Source organism: Rana temporaria, chromosome 12 (genome assembly GCF_905171775.1).
Source record: "Rana temporaria chromosome 12, aRanTem1.1, whole genome shotgun sequence".
NCBI classification, from domain to species: domain Eukaryota; kingdom Metazoa; phylum Chordata; class Amphibia; order Anura; family Ranidae; genus Rana; species Rana temporaria.
The window spans coordinates 18,949,557-18,972,681 of NC_053500.1; the positions used below are offsets into that span (position 1 = coordinate 18,949,557).

General features: G+C 47.7%; 1 protein-coding gene across 4 annotated transcripts in view; it reads left to right on the forward strand.

Annotated features, from left to right (window-relative positions):
- The first annotated feature begins 1,599 nt into the window (after positions 1 to 1,599).
- CABLES2 (Cdk5 and Abl enzyme substrate 2) overlaps positions 1,600 to 23,125 on the forward strand; it is a 63,668-nt gene continuing 42,142 nt past the window's right edge. For all 4 annotated transcript variants that reach the window (XM_040331023.1, XM_040331022.1, XM_040331024.1 and 1 more), the window contains exon 1: positions 1,600 to 1,960. In XM_040331023.1, the coding sequence (XP_040186957.1) occupies positions 1,662 to 1,960 (299 nt within the window). In that variant the 5' untranslated portion in view covers positions 1,600 to 1,661. The remainder of the gene's footprint in view (positions 1,961 to 23,125) is intronic.

Here is a 23,125-nt window from a genome sequence, read left to right on the forward strand (position 1 = left end):
AATGGAATAAGTCTGCGTAGTAGGCGCAACAGATGGTGCGCCCCGCTGACTACTGACCCTATTTGTGCGTCCATTGTCATGAAGGTGTCGAAGATGACCCCGAGACTTTTGACTTTGGAGCTAGGGGTGATGATTTGGCCCAGAATGGGCGGCGGTGTCCAGGTTGTTGCCAGTTGACTCTTTCGGCTGGCGTGAAACATAAGGAGTTCTGTTTTTGAACTGTTGAGTTTAAGATAACTCTTAGTCATCCAGTTTTCTATCAAAGAGAGACATTTCTCTAAACTGGGATGATGATCCTTTTTGTTGCAGATGCGAAAATACAGTTGCGTGTCGTCTGCATAAGAGTGATAGAGTAGTTCTTGGCTACTGATAATATCAAAAAGAGGGCGAAGATAGATGTTGAAAAGCACCGGTGACAGGGGGGATCCTTGGGGGACTCCACATGACACCGTGCGCTTTTCCGACGTGAAACAACCCAGTTTCACTGTTTGTGATCGGTTTCCAAGAAAAGAGGAAAACCATGGTAAATCACCTTCTGCGACTTCTGCTACCTTGGCTAGTCGCATCAGTAACAGTTTGTGGTCTACCGTGTCAAAGGCTGCGCTTAGGTCCAGCAGAACCAGGAGGCAAGATTCTCCTTCGTCTGCGGCCTCAAGAGCATCGTCCCATATTTTAAGTAATATGAGGACACTGATGTAAAGGGGGACTCTAATTAGCACACTGATATAAGTGAGGACTCTAATTAGCACACTGATGTAAGGGGGGACTCTGATGAGGACACTCTGATGTAAAGGGGGACTCTGATGAGGACACTCTGATGTAAAGGGGGACTCTGATGAGGACACATTATGTTAAGTGGTTTTATTATACTTTTCTTGAAATGTGGATGTGATTGGTGTAATGTGATGGTCAGAGTGAGGCTGCATATGAGGCTGCATACAATGGGCACAGTGAGGCTGCATATGATGGGCACCGCAAGGCTACATGTGATGGGCACAGTGAGGCTGCATATGATGGGCACAGTGAGGCTGCATGTGATGGGCACAGTGAGGCTGCATGTGATGGGCACAGTGAGGCTGCATATGATGGGCACAGCGAGGCTGCATATGATGGGCACCTGATAAATGACTATTTATAGTCCGGCATTATTAAAAGTTTATTTTTTCAGTTTGTTTGCGCCCCCCACTTCCTATGTGTGTGTATAACACCCCCCCTCCCCCCATAGTATAGGATGATTGTTGGGAAGGGGGGGGGGGGTGGTCATGTGATTGGTGTCCCCAGCAATCCTATGTGATGATCAGTAAGTTGCTCCTAGTAGTATGAAGCTCCTCAGTCATCTCATTATAGGAGACGCTGATTGGTTGCCATGACTACCAGGAAGCGCTCTTCCTTTTCATGACGAATGATAGAGATGGATACATTGTATACAATGGGAGGCTGCCAGTGACGTCATCACTTCCATGGACGTGTGTCCTCGGGTGACATGTGACCTTCCTGCTCTCTCGCCCCGCCCTGTTTGGTCTCCCATGTGAAAGGCGGCGGCTTCAACCAACCGCAGCGAAGCTTGCCTGTCGGTACCCTAGCACCAGCCAATGGGGAACGCGGGTGGGCGGAGCATTCGGCGGGCGGGCCGTTCCCCGGTCCGGGGCCTCAGTCAGAGAATGGCCGCGGCGACCTGCGGCTCTCCCGGAGTTCCGGGTCCCGGGGAGCTGAGCCAGCGGAGGAAGAAGGGGACTGACTCCCGGAGGAGGCAGGCGGCGCTCTTCTTCCTCAATAATATCTCCCTGGACGGGAGGCCGATGTGTCCGCCTCAGATATGGGAGAATCCCGAGCCGTCCCCCCGGATAGCGCCCACCAACGGGCCCCGCACCGTCCTACCGGAGACCCCCGCCCTCTCCACCGCCAGGATAGTCCCCTCCCTCAGCCTGACCGCCAGCGGGGCCGGGGGGGAGAGGAGCAGGTGAGACACCCCCCTCCTACCGTACACTGTATATATACCCTCCTCATATACTATATACACCCCCCTCCCATCTACCATATACTCTATATACACACCCCTCCCCCATATACTGTATGTATATTATATATGTACACACCCCCTCCTACCATATACTGTATGTTATATATACACCCCCCTCCCCCATATACTTTATATTATATATACACCCCTCCCCCATATACTGTATATTATATATACACCCCTCCCTCATATACTGTATATTATATATACACCCCCTCCCCCATATACTGTATATATACACCCCCTCCCCCATATACTGTATATTATATATACACCCCTCCCTCATATACTGTATATTATATATACACCCCCTCCCCCATATACTTTATATTATATATACACCCCTCCCCCATATACTGTATATTATATATACACCCCTCCCCCATATACTGTATATTATATATATACACCCCCTCCCCCATATACTTTATATTATATATACACCCCTCCCCCATATACTTTATATTATATATACACCCCTCCCCCATATACTGTATATTATATATACACCCCCCCTCCCCCATATACTGTATATTATATACACCCCCCTCCCATCTACCATATACTCTATATACACCCCTCCCCCATATACTGTATGTATATTATATATGTACACACCCCCTCCTACCATATACTGTATGTTATATATACACCCCCCTCCCCCATATACTTTATATTATATATACACCCCTCCCCCATATACTGTATATTATATATACACCCCTCCCCCATATACTGTATATTATATATACACCCCCTCCCCCATATACTTTATATTATATATACACCCCTCCCCCATATACTGTATATTATATATACACCCCTCCCCCATATACTGTATATTATATATACACCCCTCCCCCATATACTGTATATTATATATACACCCCCTCCCCCATATACTTTATATTATATATACACCCCCCCTCCCCCATATACTTTATATTATATATACACCCCCTCCCCCATATACTGTATATTATATATACACCCCCTCCCCCATATACTGTATATTATATATACACCCCCTCCCCCATATACTTTATATTATATATACACCCCCTCCCCCATATACTTTATATTATATATACACCCCCTCCCCCATATACTGTATATTATATATACACCCCTCCCCCATATACTGTATATTATATATGTATGTATATATGTACACCCCCCCTCCTACCGTATACTGTATATACACCCCCCTCCCCCATATACTTTATATCACCCCCTCCTACCATATAAACCTTCCTCTCCCTTCATATACTGTGTGTGTGTGTATATATATCCCCCTCATAATGAATATTACCCCCCATATATACACTGTATACACCCACCCTCCTACCATATATACTGTATATACCCCCTACCCATATATATATATACACCCCCTCCTACCATATACTGTTTACACCATTTTCCCATATATATATATATATTATATCCCTCTCCCCTCATATACTGTATATTATATACTTATTTTTTGGGGGGGGGTTTATTTATTCATAACAGGAAATGGGTCCACATGAGCCACAGTAACAATACAGTTAGAGCCGGTTCACACTGGGGCGGCACAACTTCAGGGGCGACTCGGCAAGGCATCCTGAAGACGACTTCAGAGACGACTTGCAAAACGACTTCTGTATAGAAGTCAATGCAAGTCGCCCCCGAAGTCATACAAGAACCTTTTTCTAAGTCGGAGCTCCTATTAGAACGGTTCTGGTGAATAGAATGGGACGTGACTTGTCAGACGGCTGAGTTGCCTGATGAGTCGCCCTAGTGTGAACCGGCTCTTAGGTTGACATCCACAGAAACATATATACAGGGGTAAACCTATATACAGGGGTAAACCTATATATACAGGGGTAAACCTATATATATATATATATATACAGGGGTAAACCTATATATATATATACAGGGGTAAACCTATATATACATATATACAGGGGTAAACCTATATATACATATATACAGGGGTAAACCTATATATACATATATACAGGGGTAAACCTATATATACATATATACAGGGGTAAACCTATATATACATATATACAGGGGTAAATATATATATATATATATATATATATATATATATATATATAGGTTTACCCCCGTGTATATAGGTTTACCCCCGTGTGTGTGTATATATATATATATATATATGTGTGTGTGTGTGTGTGTGTGTGTGTGTGTGTGTGTGTGTGTCTGTGTGTGTAAACCTATGCAGAATCCAATCTTATGCTAGTAAGCAGCAACTCTATAACAAACCCTGTATAAACTAGGCATGTGGGTATCGGATGATATACGTATAATCTATATCGCAATCAGGTCTTTGACACAGCCACCTTTCTGTCTTTGCGTGTCCAGCGTATTCCGGTGAAATGCGTCAGATCACTATGGCCCCGGCCTCCCTCCTTTTTTTTAATTTAAAATGGTAGAAGTAAAAGCTGAGAAGGAAAGGAAAAGCAAGACTGCGGGCACTGCCCGAGAGCAGCAGGGGTGAAAAGAAAGGGGGGTGGGGAAATATTATATACTTTACCTCCCTCCCCCCCCATATACTGTATATCCCCTATATATACACACTCGCTCCGCCTATATACGCTGTGCATATACAGCGGGGAATATGAGTATTGAACACGTCACCATTTTCTAGGTCAATATATCTCTAAGGTGCTATTGACATGAAATAATAACCGCATGTCGGTAACAATCCACACATAAAAGAACCAATAAATAAAACAAATGCATTCAGAAATTAACCACTTCAGCCCCGGACCATTTTGTAGCTCAAGGACCAGGCCAGTTTTTGCGATTTGGCACTGCGTCGCTTTAACTGATATTTTTTTTTTTTACTAGTAATGGTCAGCTTTTTTTTTTTTTTTATCGTGACTGCGACATTATGGTGGACACATTGGGCACTTTTGGGAACAATTGTCATTTTTACAGCGACCAGTGCTATAAAAATGCACTGATTACTGTGAAAATGACACTGGCAGTGAAGGGGGTTAACCTGTAGGGGGCGCTGAAGGGGTTAAGTGTTTCCTAGTGAGTGATTCTAACTGTTAGGGGGCGTGGCTTGGCATGTGACATCACTGATCGTCATTCCCTGTGACAGTCTGACTAGGAAGCCTCTCCCCGTTCTTCAGCTCCTGTGACCCGATCATGGCGGCGTGCACACGACCCACGGCTGCGCTCTTAACCACTTGAACACCGTGCCTATTCTGGCACTTCTCTCCTTCATGTGAAAATCACAATTTTTTTGCTAGAAAATTTATCAGAACATTATATATTTTTTTTTTAGCAGACATCCTAGGGAATAAAATGGCAGTCATTGCAATACTTTTTGTCACACCATATTTGCGCAGTGGTCTTACAAGCGCACTTTTTTGGGGAAAAAATCACTTTTTTGAATTAAAAAATAAGACAACAATAATTTTTTCCCAATTTTTTTATATATTGTGAAAGATAATTTTACGCCGAGTAAAATGATACCCAACATGACACGCTTAAAAATTGAGCCCGCTCGTGGCATGGCGTCAAACTTTTACCCTTAAAAATCTCCATAGGCGACGTTTAAAAAATTCTACAGGTTGCATTTTTTAAACTACAGAGTAGATCTAGGGCTAGAATTATTGCTCTCGCTCTAACGATCGCGGCGATACCTCACATGTGTGGTTTGAACACCGTTTACATATGCGGGCGCTACTCGCGTATGCGTTCGCTTCTGCGCGCGAGCTCGTCGGGACGGGGCGTTTTTAAAAAAAATGTTTTTGTTTTCTTATTTATTTTTATTTATTTTTATAATTTTTTACACTGAAATAAAAAAAAAATATATCACTTTTATTCCTATTACAAGGAATGTAAACATCCCTTGTAATAGAAAAAAGCATGACAGGTCTTCTTAAATATGAGATCTGGGGTCAAAAAGACCTCACATCTCATATTTAGGCTTAAATGCAAAAAAAATAAATTAAACTGTCATATTTTTAAATGACAGAAAAAAAAATGTTGCTTTAAGAGGCTGGGCGGGACTGACGTTTTGACGTCACTTCCGCCCAGCGGAGCTATGGGGACGGGCGAAGGAGATTTTTCCTTCAGTCTCGTCCCCAGTCACCAGCCGAACGGTCCCGATCTCCTCCACCGCTACCGACGGCTCCGGTAAGCGGCGGAGGGCGCGGGAGGGGGGGCCCCTCTCCCGCCACCGATAACGGCGATCTCGCGGCGAATCCGCCGCGGAGACCGCCGTTATCGTTTACAGGACCGTTGGCACTAAAGATGCATACCTCGGTTGTGGCAGCAGCTGCTGCCGTTACCGAGATATACATCTTTAAAAACAGGCATGGGGCGGTGGGCAAGTGGTTAAAGACAGCGTACCTGTACGTGCTTATGCCCAGCCGTGCCGCTCTGCCGACGTATATCGTCGTGCGGCGGTCCTTAGGCGGTTAACTTGTGTAATACAATGGAATGACAGGGTAAAAGTCACTGGCATTGAGTCCGATTAAACTTTATACACTGTATCTGTATACACTGTAATACCCCCTACATTCCCTTCATATTATACCACCCTCAGATTGTTCCTTCATGTTATACCCCCTCCCCCCATTGAGATTGTTGCTTCATATTATATCAAACCCCCCACCCTGTAGATTGTTCCTTCAGCTATATATATTGATGTACATTGTTTTGTTTATTTTTTATCTGTTTTTAGTAGATATAAGATGTATCCCCAGATTGTGTAATAGTAGAACACTTTTATTTGCTACAACCAATATAAAAGTGTATGTAAGGATATAAAGGGGGGGGTCATTGATTTCAGACGTGTTGTAACTTCTCTGTGATTGCAGATAGACCCGGCAGGAGTCAGAGAGATTTGCTTAGAAGGGATTCTTCAGAGAGAGATCTCTTTCACCAATCCTTCCTGTTTACCTTCAGCCTATTGGACAGAATTAGGAATTCACCTGAATGGAGTCACTGCATGTAACTGCAGCTGGATGAGCCCCGATCTCCTTACAGGAAGTGCTTAGTATAGAAGCCGTGGTGCCCGTAGGCGGCTGCTTTCCTGCTGGGAGATCTCGTCTCCTATGCCTAGGAGTGCGTGACTTATTTTATTTTTTTGCATTTTAGTTTGAGTATTGGCCTGTACACACGATCAGAAAATCGTATGAAAAATCTGGTCATTAGTACACAGTTCATCTGATATTATCTAATGGGACAAGCACAAACATTTTTCATCTAACATACCAGATCCTACAACTTCTTTTTTTTTTTTTCTGCATCAGAAACACATGGACAATGGATCCTATGGTTTCTAATGGCATAGTTCACACCAGAGCATTCCAGTTCCAGAAAAAAAGTAGAACATGCTGTATTTTTTCTTCACTGAACTGTACTAGAATGCAGTAAAGTGCATTAAATTTACCCCAAATGCACATGCCCCCATTGTATAGTGAGGGAAATTATTATTATTATTATTATTATTATTATTATTATTTATTATTATTATACAGGATTTATATTGCGCCAACAGTTTGCACAGCACTTTAAAACATGAGGGCAGGCAGTACAATTGCAATACAATTCAATACAGGAGGTATAGGAGGGCACTGATCCTTGGAGCTTACAATCTAAGCACTGGAAAGTATCAAAAACGCGCATGCAGAAATGCATCCGGACTGTTTTTCTAAGGTATGGACTGGCCTTTAATCGGCACAGTTGTTGTTCGAAAAACGGAAAATTGTATACTCACCTTTCCGTAATTTTCCTTTCCTGACGCATCTTCATGGCAGCACACACTGGGTTGTGACTCCGCCCCCACAACCTGACAGGATTGGTTAGCTATAAATTCGAAGAGGAGACACCCGGCATCATTCTCCGTAAATATCATCATCATTGAACAATAGGGTGGGCAGTTGTGTGCTGCCATGAAGATGCGTCAGGAAAGGAAAATTGCGGAAAGGTGAGTATACAATTTTCCGTTTTCCTGACGCATTCATGGCAGCACACACTGGGAAATAACTCGCTAGTCGGGCGGGTTCAATGCAAAAGTATTTTATTTCCTATAGAGCCGAAGAATTGGCCCTGAAGACAGATCTGCCAAACTCGGAAGTTGCCAACAGAGCGGCGTCCACTCTGTAGTGGGTGATAAAGGTATGCCTGGAAGACCAGGTTGCTGCTCTGCAGATGGTCTCTGAAGAGACTCCACAATATGCTGCCCAAGAGGTAGCCACTGCCCTAGTTGAATGCGCTGTTCATGCCTTCTGGGATCTCCAGCTGTTGAGTGGAATATGCTTTTTCGATGGCCTTAACTAGCCAAGAGGCGATGGTTCGAGAGGAGGCTGCCTGACCTCGTCTGGCTCCGTGAGGTATAATCAGGAGGGCGTCTGTTGACCGAAGGTGGATAGTGGCTGATAGGTAGTTAGAAATTGCAGACTTAATGTCCAAGGCATGCGGTTCACCATCTTCGTTAGAAAGGCATGGCAAAACGATGTCCTGGCCGTAATGGAAGGCTGAAGTAACCTTGGGAAGGAAGCGATCCGAAGGCCTTAGTACCACCCTGTCGGACAGGAAAACTAAGTATGGTTCCTTTGACATAAGAGCTTGCAGCTCCGACACTCTCCTAGCCGAAGCAATGGCAATGAGGAAGGACAATTTTAGGGTCAGGTCCCACAAGGAGATTGAGTTGAGCGGGAAGAAGGGAGGATTGGACAACGCCTCCAGAACTACTGAAAGATCCCAAGCCGGAAAGGATGGTCTCCTGGGCGGCCTAATTTTAATACATGCCTTCATGAACTGAATTATCAAGGGGTGCAGGGCCCATCTAGTGCCTGTTTTGGCAGACAGAGCGGAGATCTGTACCTTCAGGGTGCTTGAGCTCAGACCTTTGTCAATTCCTATTTGCAGAAATTCTAGGACTTGGTAAGGATCCGGAGAGACGTGATTCCAACCTTTGAGTTGCGCCAAATGGGCGAATCTCTCCCAGACTCTGGTGTAGACAGTGTTCGTGGTGACCTTCCTGGCCTGCATTAAGGTTGCTATAACTGCCTGGGAACATCCTTGTTCTCTAAGCCTAGCCCTCTCAACCTCCAGGCTGTCAAGTGGAGTCTGTCCGGAGCCGGATGGAGGAGCTGACCTTGGTGAAGGAGGTCTGCTGAGACCGGAAGGTGGATAGGAGGTCGGGTATTGAGTTGCAGGAGAGTCGTGAACCACGGCCTCCTCGGCCAGAATGGTATTACCGCGATCACTGTGACTGATGACCTTCGGAGCCGAGATAGAAACCTTGCTATCAAGGGAGTTGGGGGGAAGATGTACCCCAGATTGAAGTCCCATGGATGAAGAAGGCAATCTGTCCCTTCTGCTGTCGGAAAGGGAACTCTGGAAAGAAACTTCACGCATTTGGCATTCGCTGGTGTTGCAGCCAGGTCGATCTCTGGAGTCCCCCATGCCTCCGTCAAAATGGAGAACTCCCGGAGGTTCAGAGACCACTCGTTGTTTGAACGAAGTTCCCTGCTCAGGAAGTCGGCTAGCGTGTTCTGTGCCGCTGGGACGTAAACTGCTCTCAGGTCTAATAGATGAGCCTGTGCCCATTCCATTATGGGGTGAACCTCCTCTAATAGAGTGTGGCTTCGGGTACCGCCCTGTCTCTGGACATAAGCTACCGCCACCTTGTTGTCCATCCGGATTAAAGCGGTCTTCCCTTGTAGCAGAGGCGCGAAGGCTAAGAGTGCCTGGAACGCAGCTCGGAGCTCTAAAATGTTCGAAACTGTGCCCCGGGCAGGGAAGTGCCACGGTCCCTGGGCTGTCTGGTCCCGGTAATGAGCTCCCCAGCCCTTCTCGCTGGCATCTGAGGTCACGATCTCTGGACTCGGAGGAGCTATAGGTCTGGATCTCCTGAGGTTGGCAGGATATGTCCACCACACAAGAGCGTGCTTCACTTGAGTGGAGATTCTGATGCGTTGGTGCATTGAAACTCCGTCCCACTGTCTTAGAAAGGAGTTCTGGAAGGCTCTCATGTTCCACTGGGACCACTGCATCATGGGAATGGTTGAGGACATTGAGCCCAGTACGCTGAGGCAGGTTCTGGCTGACGCGAGTTTGGAGGACAGTAGATTCCGTACCTTCTGAACTAGAGGTTCCACCTTCTCCAGGGGCAGCTGTACCCTGTTCTGTTTGGTGTCCAACTCTGCCCCAAGGAATATCATCACCTGTGAGGGTTGAAGGCTGCTCTTCCGCCAATTGATCAGCCAGCCGAAATTCTGAAGGGTAGCGATCAGGATCTCCCGCTGGAGGAGCAGAGTCTCCTGGCTTGCTGCTAAGAGCAAGATGTCGTCCAGATAGTGATGCACGCGAAGTCCCCTTTCCCTGAGGAGAGCTACGAGAGGTAGGAGGACCTTTGTGAACGTTCTGGGTGCCGAAGAGATGCCGAACGGTAGGCATCGGAATTGGAAGTGCTGTTGGCTGATGGAAAAGCGTAGAAACTTCTGGAACGCCGGATGGATTGGCACATGGAGGTAGGCGTCGGAAAGATCCACCGACAGCATCCAATCCCCTAGATTTACTGCCAGAAGGATAGACTGGAGACTTTCCATTTTGAAAGCTTCTATCTGAATTCTCCTGTTGAGACGTTTGAGGTCCAGAACGGGCCGAAGGTCCCCTGACTTCTTTCGGACCAAAAATAGAGGGGAATAGAATCCCCTGCCCCTTTGGTGCGAAGGAACTTCTATGACTGCCCCCTTTAGAATCAGCTCTGAAATATACTGAACGAGAAGCTTCCTTTTGTCCGGAGAAGATGGAATCTTGGTGGGTTGGAAGACAGTGTGAGGCAATGCCCCCATAAAGTTCCACTTGTGACCCTGGCTGATCGTAGAGAGGGTCCATGGGTCCTTTATGTGCTCTGACCACACTTGTGCAAAAGCCCTGAGCCTGGCGCCCACCTGAGCTGGGTGGGCAGGCAAAGCTTCAAAAGGACTTTGGTTGGTCCCCCGCGGTGACGGGCTTGGTCTTCTGAGCCCTTGTAAAGGGAGGGCGAGTGGATCTCCAATCTCTCCTAAACTCCCTGCCGGGGCGATAGGTTCTGGCCTCCCTGTATCTCTCAGGCAGATTGCGCCTGAAGGTAGGATTCCTCTGAGGCTTGGGTCTCCTATCCGATGGAATAAGCCCTGATTTTCCTCCAGTGACCTTGGAGATCGCCGAGTCCAATTTAGCGCCGAACAGGTTTGCGCCATCGTATGGTATCTTGCACCAATTTGACTTCGATGTTGTGTCAGCGACCCAGGGTTTCAACCATAAGGCTCTGCGGGCCATCACTGAGGCTAACATGGATCTAGCCGAGGAGCGAATCGCATCTACTGAAGCCCCTGCCACAAAGTCGCCAGCCAGTCTGATTTCCTGTAAAGTGGAAATCACCTCCCCCTGATCGGTACCTTCCAGGAGGGCCTTTTCAGCATTGGCTGCCCATGTGGAAATGGCTCTGGCGACAGCTGCCGTGGTAATGGCTGGTCTGCATGCTCCCCCTGCCGTAGAATATGCCTTTTTTAGCTCCAAATCAATTTTGCGGTCAAGGACATCTCGGAACGAGACCGCGTCTTCTATGGGCAGCGTAACATGCCTGGCGAGCCGCATTAGGGATGAATCAACGATGGGGGCGTTGATGAGGGGGGAGACTTTAGACTCCTTCAGCGGGTATAACTTAGCTAGTTTATTGGACAGACCAGGCCGCTTGTCTGGTTTTTCCCACTCGTCTTTGATGAGGTCCTCTAATTCCTCAATGAAGGGGAACAGTTCAGGGTCCCTTCTTAATTCTGGGAAGTATTTCCCCACCTTCGGGGGATCTGCCACTGGTTCTTCCCAGCCAATGGCCTCCTTAACCGAGCGTGCAAAGGGTTCGACCAAGCTGAAATCAAACCCTGATATCATCTCCTGTTCCTCAGGATCGGGAAGGGTTCCTGGTAGCTGGGCATACGGACTAAAGGCCGAAGAGGTTCCCGGAGTGGGGTCATCGCAGGCTAGAGGGGCCACGGCCCAGGCTGCTTCTTGTGCCGGCTCTCTTGGACGGTCAGAAGAGGCTCTAACATCCATCTCCCTTTCCTTCGTTGCTTCATTAAAGCAAGAGTGACAGGCTAGCTTCCCTGGCATGGCAGTAGCACCGCATACCCAGCAGGCGTTTGCTGCAGGACGGGCATGATAATGTTCACGGTGCGATGAGGGAGACCGTCTGCGGTGGGACCGGCTGCGACGGGAACGGCTGTGGCGTGATCGGCTATGCCTTGATCGGTGGTAACGGGAGGATGATCTTGACCGACTCTTGTGAGACCTTCTGCTTGATACATGCCTGGATCTCTCCCTGCGCCGTGGGCTTGCGTCTCTAGGCCTGGTGGGACTGCAAAACAAAGGCAGTGTTCAGTGGCCGGCTCTCTTTTTTCTCTTCAGTACTTACCCGTCAAATGATGGCCTCCATACCTCGTTTGTTGGTAGTGGTCTGCTAGGGCAGTGGGCTCCATGGAGAAGACAGCAGCAGAAATGGGAGCTGGAGAAGCAAAGAAATGGTTAAAAGAGGTGGAAAAAGATAAATGAGATGAGCCTGGCAGAGGAGAAGAGCTGGGTACCTTGCAGGAAAAAATTCCAGGAAAAACGGCAGAGCAGCAGCTGGGAAAAGGAAAAAATAAAAAAATGACATTTTTTAAATTTGGCGCCGCCGTCGCGGCGCTGATGACGTCATCGCGCATGCGCAGTAGCGCCGCGCGTGTCCGGACGCCATTTTGGATGAGGGTGAGGGAGGCTGCCGCATCATCAGAGTGCGGCGCGCATGCGCAGAGCGGACGGGGAGCGCGGTGGTGGAGGGGAAGCATGGGACAACACAGCCCAGCAAGCCTGAGGAGAAAGAAAGAGGTAGGAACTTCCCAAAGTTAACAGGCACAATTAACAGGCACCTACATATGTATACTAACAGGCACAGCAGATTGACATGCCTTTATACATATATATATATGTGCCTAATAGTGGAAAAAAAGGCATACAGAAGGCAGCTAGCCAAATACCTGGAAAAAGAGGGAGACCCACTGCCAGAGTTCTAAGCTCATTTAGAGCTTGTGTGATGCCAGGAATTTTGCCGGGATTTAGCCCCTGAGACCACCAGAGCGGGGATCCCCCCATATAGCTCTATTAGAGACTGTACAGGGGGGACTTCCAAACAGGAGAGGCTGAACCTGCTGGGGCGATAGCGGTAGGAGGCAAGCTGTACGTCCATGTCCTGTCAGGTGAGGATAAAAAAAGAGAATGATGCCGGGTGTCTCCTCTTCGAATTTATAGCTAACCAATCCTGTCAGGTTGTGGGGGCGGAGTCACAACCCAGTGTGTGCTGCCATGAATGCGTCAGGAAATACAAATACACTACAACACATTACGATTTATTTATTTTATTCTGTTGTATGAGAGTTTTTGTAACTTTAGTAAACTCGTCTTCATTTAAATATGAGACTAGCATGCAAAAAAAAAAAAAGTGGGCAATCATTCGTCTGATCTCATTGTGTATACCAGGCATAAGGGAGGCTTATAACTAGGGTTGTCCCAATACCGATACCATGCATTTCCCTGAGTCCTTGTACTCAGGGGGGGGGGGGATGCTCCGATGCTTCACCCAATACCTGGGCAGTCAGGGATGATCGGTGAGGTGGGGGGAGTTGCAAGCATGGATCTCCCTTTTTATAGATTTCGATAAAGCCTGACAGCTTCCCCCCCGGACCAGCTGCTTTAGTGAAATCTATACAGCGGTGATCAGTGCTTGTAAGTCCCCCAAATGTCACACCGATGACTGTTCCTGTATCCTCCAGTACCCCCATCCGTGCTGCTGTCCCCCTCCATGTCCCCCTCTGTGCTGCTGCTGCTGTCCCCCTCTGTGCTGCTGCTGCTGTCCCCCTCTGTGCTGCTGCTGCTGTCCCCCTCTGTGCTGCTGCTGTCCCCCTCTGTGCTGCTGCTGTCCCCCTCTGTGCTGCTGCTGTCCCCCTCTGTGCTGCTGCTGTCCCCCTCTGTGCTGCTGCTGTCCCCCTCTGTGCTGCTTTTTTTAAAAAAAATTGAAATTTAAATAAAAAACATACTGACACCATCCACTCCCCCTCTAAAGAAAAGAAAGCATTGTAAAAAAACATAACAAAAAATAGTAAAACATTTTAATTGTAAAAATAAAAAATACTGACACATGTGCCACTGTCACATGACATAAAAACAAAGGTTTCGGTAATCAGTATCGGCGAGTCCCTGAAAGAAGTATCGGTACTTGTACTCGGTCTTAAAGTGGTATCGGGACAACCCTACTTATAACCCTTGTCCAGTTTTATTTGTCATATCTGCCTAACAGGGACACAGCAATAAAATAAAGGGGGTTCTTACCCTGTGACTCAACCAGTCCAGACTCTGGAGGGATCCTGACAATAATGTTGTGATCCACCCAGATGCCTTGCAGGCAGGCAGCACCGCCTCTCAGAGCATCGCTGGGAGCCTGAGCCAGCCGCTCCAGTGACTGACATACACCACTTAGTCAATATTCCAATCGCACACCTTCCTGGAGAAACGGCCAATAAATGCAAAAATGGGTGCTGAAGCGATCACCAGCTGGGAACTGGAACAACAATCATACGTACATACTCGCCAGCACACCGTGGATCGTACAGAACGTCCAAAAATTTATTGCAGTGAAAACATCACAAGGATTGCAACGTTTCGAAGTCGCACAGGACCTCTTCGTCAGGCAAGTGATACCATGCAGGGGCGGACTGACAACCCATGGGGGCCCCCGGGCAATATAAGATTATGGGGCCCCTCTGGCTTACAGATGGCCACCACGCCAGGAGGTAGTGCAGAGGCAGGGCAGCTAAAATCTTGGGATATTTACATTAAAAGCATGTCAGTTTTGGACATATCAGGGACAGATCTAAAAAACACACAGATTTTTACATACTGTCCCTGGTTTTACTGAGCCTGGCAACCCTGATGGGGCCCCCTAGTGGCATGGGGCCCTCGGGCTCAATGGTCAGTCCACCCCTGATACCACGCCTGACGATGCCACTTGCCTGACGAAGAGGTCCTGTGCGACTTTGAAACGTTGCAATCCTTGTGATGTTTTCACTGCAATACATTTTTGGACGTTCTGGCCGATCCACGGTGTGCTGGCGAATATGTACGTATGACATACACCACTGTCTACTCAGTGAAGAAGGAGACCTGAGCAATCGCCAGTCACATGATTGCTCAATTCTTGGGCTTAGAGCCAGCAGGGCACTGCTTGCAGCATTGATCTTAGGTAATTATGTATGTCTATTTAAATCTGTGTATTGCTGAATATCCATGCTTACTGAATTCATATACAGGCTTTGTTGATTGGTGACTGGACCTACTGCTCCTCTCTGTGGTCTCATACATGCAGTCTCTATCTGAAGCTCTTCTCTGCAGATAAATGGGCTTTTAAGCAACCCTGAATTGCTATTTACATAGCCATGCCTGAAGGACAGTATTATTGTATCGGTGTGCACAGGGCATATTAATCTGTAGAGGTGAACGCAGGATGTTACGGCCACTTAGACCTTGTTTATCTGCGGAGAAGGCAGAGTTGATGGCCGCCGTAAAGCGGAAATAAATCCTGATTCTCCATAACGACCCGCTTACCTTGGAGTGTGATCTCCTCCAGTGATGGGAGCTCTGAGCTCCGTACATCCACTCTGATCCTGGTGCTGCCATCTTATTTTACTCTTTCCAGGTCCAGTGTCTTCTTGCTTTGCCCATTGGACAAGCCCTGATGAAGTAACTTCTGTACATACACCTTGGCACCCGACTTCCTTCCTGGCACCGTGCAAAGTCAGTGTAAAGAAAAAAAAAATGCTAGCCACGATTAGGAGTTTTTCTGGCAGATTATTTCTGCTTTAACCACTTCAATACCAGTTACTTACACCCCCTTCCTGCCCAGGCCAATTTTCAGCTTTTAAATGACAATTGCAAGGTCATGCTACGCTGTACCCAAACATATACATATAATTTATTCCCCACAAATAGAGCTTTATTTTGGTGGTATTTGATCACCTCTGCGGTTTGTATTTTTTGCTAAACAAATAAGAAAATGCCCAAAATGTTGGATTTTTTTTTGGTAAATAAGTAAGTTTTCTCCTCCACTGATGGGCACTGGTAGGTGGCACTGATGGGCATCCCTTGTGGCACTGGCAGGCATTGAGGCTGGGCATTGATTGGCAGCTGCCCCAGCACAGATTGGCATTTCCCTGTTGGTCTAGTGGGGGCATACCTGGTGGTCCAGTGTGGATGGCCATCCCTGGTGGTCCCAGCAGCATCCTGGTGGCCCTGGGCGGGCATCCGAAGGGGGCTTCACTGCTAAACTATCAGCCCAAACCCCCCCCCTGTCAGGAGAGCCACCGATCGGCTCTCCTCTACTTGCATCTGTCAGACACGAGTGAGATAAAGCCAATCAATGGCTCTTCCTGTTTACATCGTGATCAGCCGTGATTGGACACAGCCAGAGGCCAGTGTATCGGTGTGTCAGACTGAGACACCGCACCACCAATCGCCGCGATGTGTGCCCACCACAGGCACGCGGCGGCTGTTATCCTGCTGGACGTCACATAACTGATGCGGGGGAGGAGCCGCGAGCTCCGCCGGACCCCAGAAGACGAGGTTCGGGGCTACACAGTGCAAAACAAACTACACAGTGGATATGTTTGATATTTAAAAAAAGAAAACAAAGGTACACAATCACTTTAAGGGCTCATGTACACTGCAAATTTTTTATATATATATATATATATATATATATATATATATATATATATATATATATATATATATATATATATATAATATGCTTTTACAAGCGTTTGAGTTATTATTTCAGCTTGAAGATTCTTGTACTTTTTTGGGCTCTGTTGAATGTTTTTATTGAGCTTCTTTGAGCATAAGCGTTTTTTTTCACAAACCCTCAGCTAATTTTTCCTTAAATTATTATTTATTTTTATTAATTTTTTGAGCTTTTTCGTGTGTTTTTGCACATTTTTGGGCACTTTTGTCTTTTTTTGCTTGAAAGCTTCTCTCAAAAACTTGAGTTTGGTGGGGTTTTTTTCTACCTGTAAACTCCTGGAAAAAGCCATTGTGTGCTGGACATATTGGCTAACATTGAGGGGAGTTTCTAGGCAAAAAACTCAAAAGCCTGTAGGAGTCGCTTTATTGAGCTGCAGTATGCATGAGGCCTTAAAGCGGCGGAGGTTCAGCCAAAAATCAACTTTCTGTCACTAGATCCAGCATACTGCTGACATCTGCAGTATGCTGGATTCTTTTTTTTTTTTTGTACTTATCGTTTTAGCCGTATTTCTTCTCCGGCTCCGAGCGGGGAATCCTTCGGGGAGTAGGCGTTCCTAAATCAAGCGCAGTTGATTGACGGGCTTGGATAGTGCGTCACGCCATCCGGAAATAGCCGACGTGACTCTCGGCTGCTTACGGCGCTATACGGCGCCTGCGCCTGCCGTGTAGAGCTGACTGCGCAGGTGCCGTAAATTGCCGAGAGTCACGTCGGCTATTTTCGGAAGGTGTGACGCGCTATCCAAGCCCGTCAATCAACTGCGCTTTATTTAGGAACGCCTACTCCCCGAAGGATTCCCCGCTCGGTGCAGGAGAAGAAATACGGCTAAAACGATAAGTACAAAAAATGAAATAAAAATACCAGCATACTGCAGATGTCAGCAGTATGCTGGATCTAATGACAGAAAGTTGATTTTTGGGTAAACCCCAGCTTTAATGTCATGGTTGCGTGCCCTGTCTATCGAACTGTCAGGCCATTAAATGGCTGGTGTCATAGCTGATCACGTGTGCAGCACCATGACAACTGCACATAAAACAAGGATGGGCAAGGAAATAAAGGAAGTGCTGTGGTGCAATAATAAAATGCTTGGAAACCTTCTAAAAAATAAATAGGAAGTGTTCTCCAGTTGTGGGAGAGGGGGGAGGAAAAGGGTATTTTTAATGGGTGAAGGTCTGCTTTAATGCCAACTCCAGCTTTGCTATCACTTTGAAATAGTTTGTTTAGGCAAAGCTGAGCCAGACGGTGGAACCTCGGATTGCGAGTAACGCATTTAATGAGCGTTTCGCAATACAAGCAATTTATTTTTAGTTTTTTTAAATCCTGACTCATTTGCAAGTGTTGCAGGATTCAAGCCTCTGCGTTGTGCAGTACACATTTGGCCTGAGGTTCGCAAGCTATTTAGAAATACTCAGAAACACTCCGTTCCTGAGTGTTTCTGAGCCTTTGCTGGGCTTTCTAAAGGCAGCCAAACAATCGCAGAGTCTCTCCGGCGCCCCCCCCACCTCTGGCCACATGCAGTATTGCATGCTATAGAAGTCAATGCGGAACAAATTATTTATATATATATATATATATATATATATATATATATATATATATATATATATATATATATGCTCTCCCCTGTGATATGACATTTATATGACAAGCTGGCCCTGTGGGTGAATGGGGCTCTGTCGTTGGGGCTCCCCTCCCCCCTCTGTCGTTGGGGCTCCCCTCCCCCCTCTGTCGTTGGGGCTCCCCCCTCTGTCGTTGGGGCTCCCCTCCCCCCTCTGGCGTTGGGGCTCCCCTCCCCTCTCTGGCGTTGGAGCTCCCCCCTCCCCTCTCTGGCGTTGGAGCTCCCCCCTCCCCTCTCTGGCGTTGGAGCTCCCCCCTCCCCTCTCTGGCGTTGGAGCTCCCCCCTCCCCTCTCTGGCGTTGGAGCTCCCCCCTCCCCTCTCTGGCGTTGGAGCTCCCCCTCCCCTCTCTGGCGTTGGAGCTCCCCCTCCCCTCTCTGGCGTTGGAGCTCCCCCTCCCCTCTCTGGCGTTGGAGCTCCCCCCTCCCCTCTCTGGCGTTGGAGCTCCCCCCTCCCCTCTCTGGCGTTGGAGCTCCCCCCTCCCCTCTCTGGCGTTGGAGCTCCCCCTCCCCTCTCTGGCGTTGGAGCTCCCCCCTCCCCTCTCTGGCGTTGGAGCTCCCCCTCCCCTCTCTGGCGTTGGAGCTCCCCCCTCCCCTCTCTGGCGTTGGAGCTCCCCCCTCCCCTCTCTGGCGTTGGAGCTCCCCCCTCCCCTCTCTGGCGTTGGAGCTCCTCCCCTCCCCGGCGTTGGAGCTCCGCTCTCCTCCCCTCCCCGGCGTTGGAGCTCCGCTCTCCTCCCCTCCCCGGCGTTGGAGCTCCGCTCTCCTCCCCTCCCCGGCGTTGGAGCTCCGCTCTCCTCCCCTCCCCGGCGTTGGAGCTCCGCTCTCCTCCCCTCCCCGGCGTTGGAGCTCCGCTCTCCTCCCCTCCCCGGCGTTGGAGCTCCGCTCTCCTCCCCTCCCCGGCGTTGGAGCTCCGCTCTCCTCCCCTCCCCGGCGTTGGAGCTCCGCTCTCCTCCCCTCCCCGGCGTTGGAGCTCCGCTCTCCTCCCCTCCCCGGCGTTGGAGCTCTCCTCCCCTCCCCTCTCTGGCGTTGGAGCTCCGCTCTCCTCCCCTCTCTGGCGTTGGAGCTCCGCTCTCCTCCCCTCCCCTCTCTGGCGTTGGAGCTCCGCTCTCCTCCCCTCCCCTCTCTGGCGTTGGAGCTCCGCTCTCCTCCCCTCCCCGGCATTGGAGCTCCGCTCTCCTCCCCTCCCCGGCGTTGGAGCTCCGCTCTCCTCCCCTCCCCGGCGTTGGAGCTCCGCTCTCCTCCCCTCCCCGGCGTTGGAGCTCCGCTCTCCTCCCCTCTCTGGCGTTGGAGCTCCGCTCCCCTCCCCTCTCTGGCGTTGGAGCTCCGCTCTCCTCCCCTCTCTGGCGTTGGAGCTCCGCTCTCCTCCCCTCTCTGGCGTTGGAGCTCCGCTCTCCTCCCCTCTCTGGCGTTGGAGCTCCGCTCTCCTCCCCTCTCTGGCGTTGGAGCTCCGCTCTCCTCCCCTCTCTGGCGTTGGAGCTCCGCTCTCCTCCCCTCTCTGGCGTTGGAGCTCCGCTCTCCTCCCCTCTCTGGCGTTGGAGCTCCGCTCTCCTCCCCTCCCCTCTCTGGCGTTGAGCTCCCCCCTCCCCTCTCTGGTGTTGAGCTCCGCTCTCCTCCCCTCCCCTCTCTGGCGTTGAGCTCTCCTCTCCTCCCCTCCCAGGCGTTGAGCTCCGCTCTCCTCCCCTCCCCTCTCTGGCGTTGAGCTCCCCTCCCCTCTCCTCGTCATTATGCTCCTGTCATAGTGACTTGAGTAAAGTTTTTCCGGAGTCCCGGAATGACCTGAGCTGTAATAAGTGTTTATAACCGGATAGACGGGACCTGGGGGTTGGGCTCATTGAAGTCAGATATTTGTGTTATGCAGTCAGGGAGTATGACTTTAGTTTATACCAAAAACATTAAGATAAGGCATTCCTGTTTTCATGAGGCACAACCCTGAACTCTGCCAGTCACCTGTGGCCAGGAGAATTGGCTCTATACACAGCCTGGTCCGGGGTCACCCGGCACTGGAAGGGTTACATACCATGTGTATTGGTGAGATAATCTGCCATGTCTATCATGTCCTCTGTATGCTGAGCACACCTTCCCCTTCTTTGTACACATCGCTGTCCTCGTAGTCTCGGTCTTGGCTTTCTTGTCTATGGCAGCTCCATGTAAAGCCAGTGATTTATTTTGGGTGGAATGTAGAGGGGGGGGGGGGGGGGGGTTGCTTTTCCAGCTCATCTTGTACAGAGAGAACTGGAAGAACCTAAATTAAGAGACACGAGGCTTCCATTACTGACATCACCTTCTGAAAATGCTGTTGGTCTGGCTGCTGTGTGACCTTCTTTCTGTGTTGTGAAGGTCGCTGGGCTAGAAGAAGTGTGCAAATCGCAATAATGACCATTCAGCAGCTCGCTGCCAAAGACAGCCAAGCAAACTGGTATTTTCAGAAGGAGATCAGTGCTCTCAGTACAGTACACACTCCCGTGCCTCATTGAGGTGGATTCGATAGACCTGAAACCGGTCTACAGTGGGTATAAATAATCAAATTTTGTTGCTTTGTAGCCTAAAATGAAGACAGACAGATTTTGTTTTACCTGGCTGTACATCCAAGTGAAAGATAGAACACCAACATGTAAGAAAAAAAAAATCCAACTAAGTTGGGGAAAGAATCCCCCTCCTCCTAAAAATGACTTGTAAACTCAATCAGATGTAGCTAATCATCCTCTCAAAGGCACACAAAGCCATTTGACTTTCAACTGATCGGCTGTGGTCATTTTGATTAGCTCAGGATTAAAAGAGCTTTCCTGGAGCATTTCAGTCCCTGACAGTGCAGCAATCAACTATGGGTGCCGATATACATTTTTCAATTTGGATGAAGTGGAGAAAGATTCGAACACCTGTGAGTTTTTATTGCTGTCCGTGTCCCCATTAAGGAGATTCACTGTCTTTATTTGTCCTGTTTACTGCTCTCGCCCTAAAGAAAAGCCCACATTTTGGGTGGTCACCAGAGCAGGAATTGGGGGGTAAACTCTCCCAATGGGTAACAACCGGGGATTTCCTCTCTCTTCCTGTTTTGGCTATAAACAGAAATTGATCAGCAGATTCTCAATGTTGTAGTCCCTGGAATGAATACGGATAGGAAAACTGGGATTGGGACGCCTGTTCTGGTCACAGCTGCCCTTACTTTCTGGAAACGTTCTCTCACTTTGTGTTGTGTTTCTGGCACAGTAATTGAAGTGAAATTTCCCCTAGGGGGCACTATATATATGTATGTATGTGTGTGTGTGTGTGTATATATGTATATATATATATATATATATATATATATATATATATATATATATATATATATATATATATATATATATATACCGTGTTTCCCCATAAATAAGACCTAGCATTAATTTCCAGGAGGGCTGCAATATAAGCCCTACCCCGAAAATAAGCCCTAGTTTTAAAATGCTTTTAAAATCCTATAATTCACTCTATTATAGTAGTATATAATGTACAATGTGTGTGTTTCTGTAATATAATTGCGGGGAAGAGAGCTCCGGCGGGTCACAGAAGCGCAGAGCGGCGCTATAACGAAAGTATTTGGCACAATTATATTACAGAAACACACACATTATATAATACTCTAATAGAGTGGATTATAGGATTTTACAGGCATTTTATCTCAGTTTACACTGGGGATTCCTGTCAGGTAGGGAGAGAAGACAGCACATTACATGGTAAGACCTACCCCGAAAATAAGCCCTACTGTGTCTTTTGTTGCCAAAATTAATATAAGATCCAGGCTTATTTTCAGGTAAACACTGTGTGTGTGTGTATATGTGTGTGTGTGTATATGTGTGTGTATGTATGTGTGTGTATGTATGTGTGTGTGTATATATATATATATGTGTGTGTGTGTGTGTGTGTGTGTGTGTGTGTGTATATATATATATATATATATATATATATATATATATATATATATATATATATATATATATATATATATATATATATATATATATTTTCTTTCCTGGAACTTGTATCTGCTGTATAGTTCAGCTCTGTTGATAAATGAGAAAACTTCTCTTCCAGTTAAACTTCCCCTCATCATTCTGAACATAATAAGAATGTCGCTTGCAATCTCTTGATGAAATAAAGCCATAATGGATTTCTACCCGGCGTACTTCTGTTTGCCAGGAATTGCTAATAAAGGTCGTGCTTTATGAAGCTGGAGTGAATGTGCAATTATACGGAATTTATATGTTGGATACATTTTAGTCATCTGGCTCATTATGTTGCCATCACTCTGGCTGTTGAGTAAACAAGCAAGAGAAACGCTGAATAGACTTCTATTCGCATTATAAAGTGATCTTGTTGGCTTTACTTAAGGCATGATGTCATTTTTGATGAGGAATCACAAGTTTGTGACATCACCAGGGGCACCGCTGGCTAACCTTAGGTATTCGGGAATAGACCGGTGTCTGTGATGACCATTGCCGGAGACACAGATCAGTTTCCACAAACCTAAGTGATTGCCTCTTAAAAGCCCTGATGATACATGTTTACTTACCGTCTGTGGTTTGCTATGTCTACATCTACTCATAACTCATTTTGCTTGTGGGTAAGGAGTGACGGGTGCAGCACCTGTTCAAAATTGGATT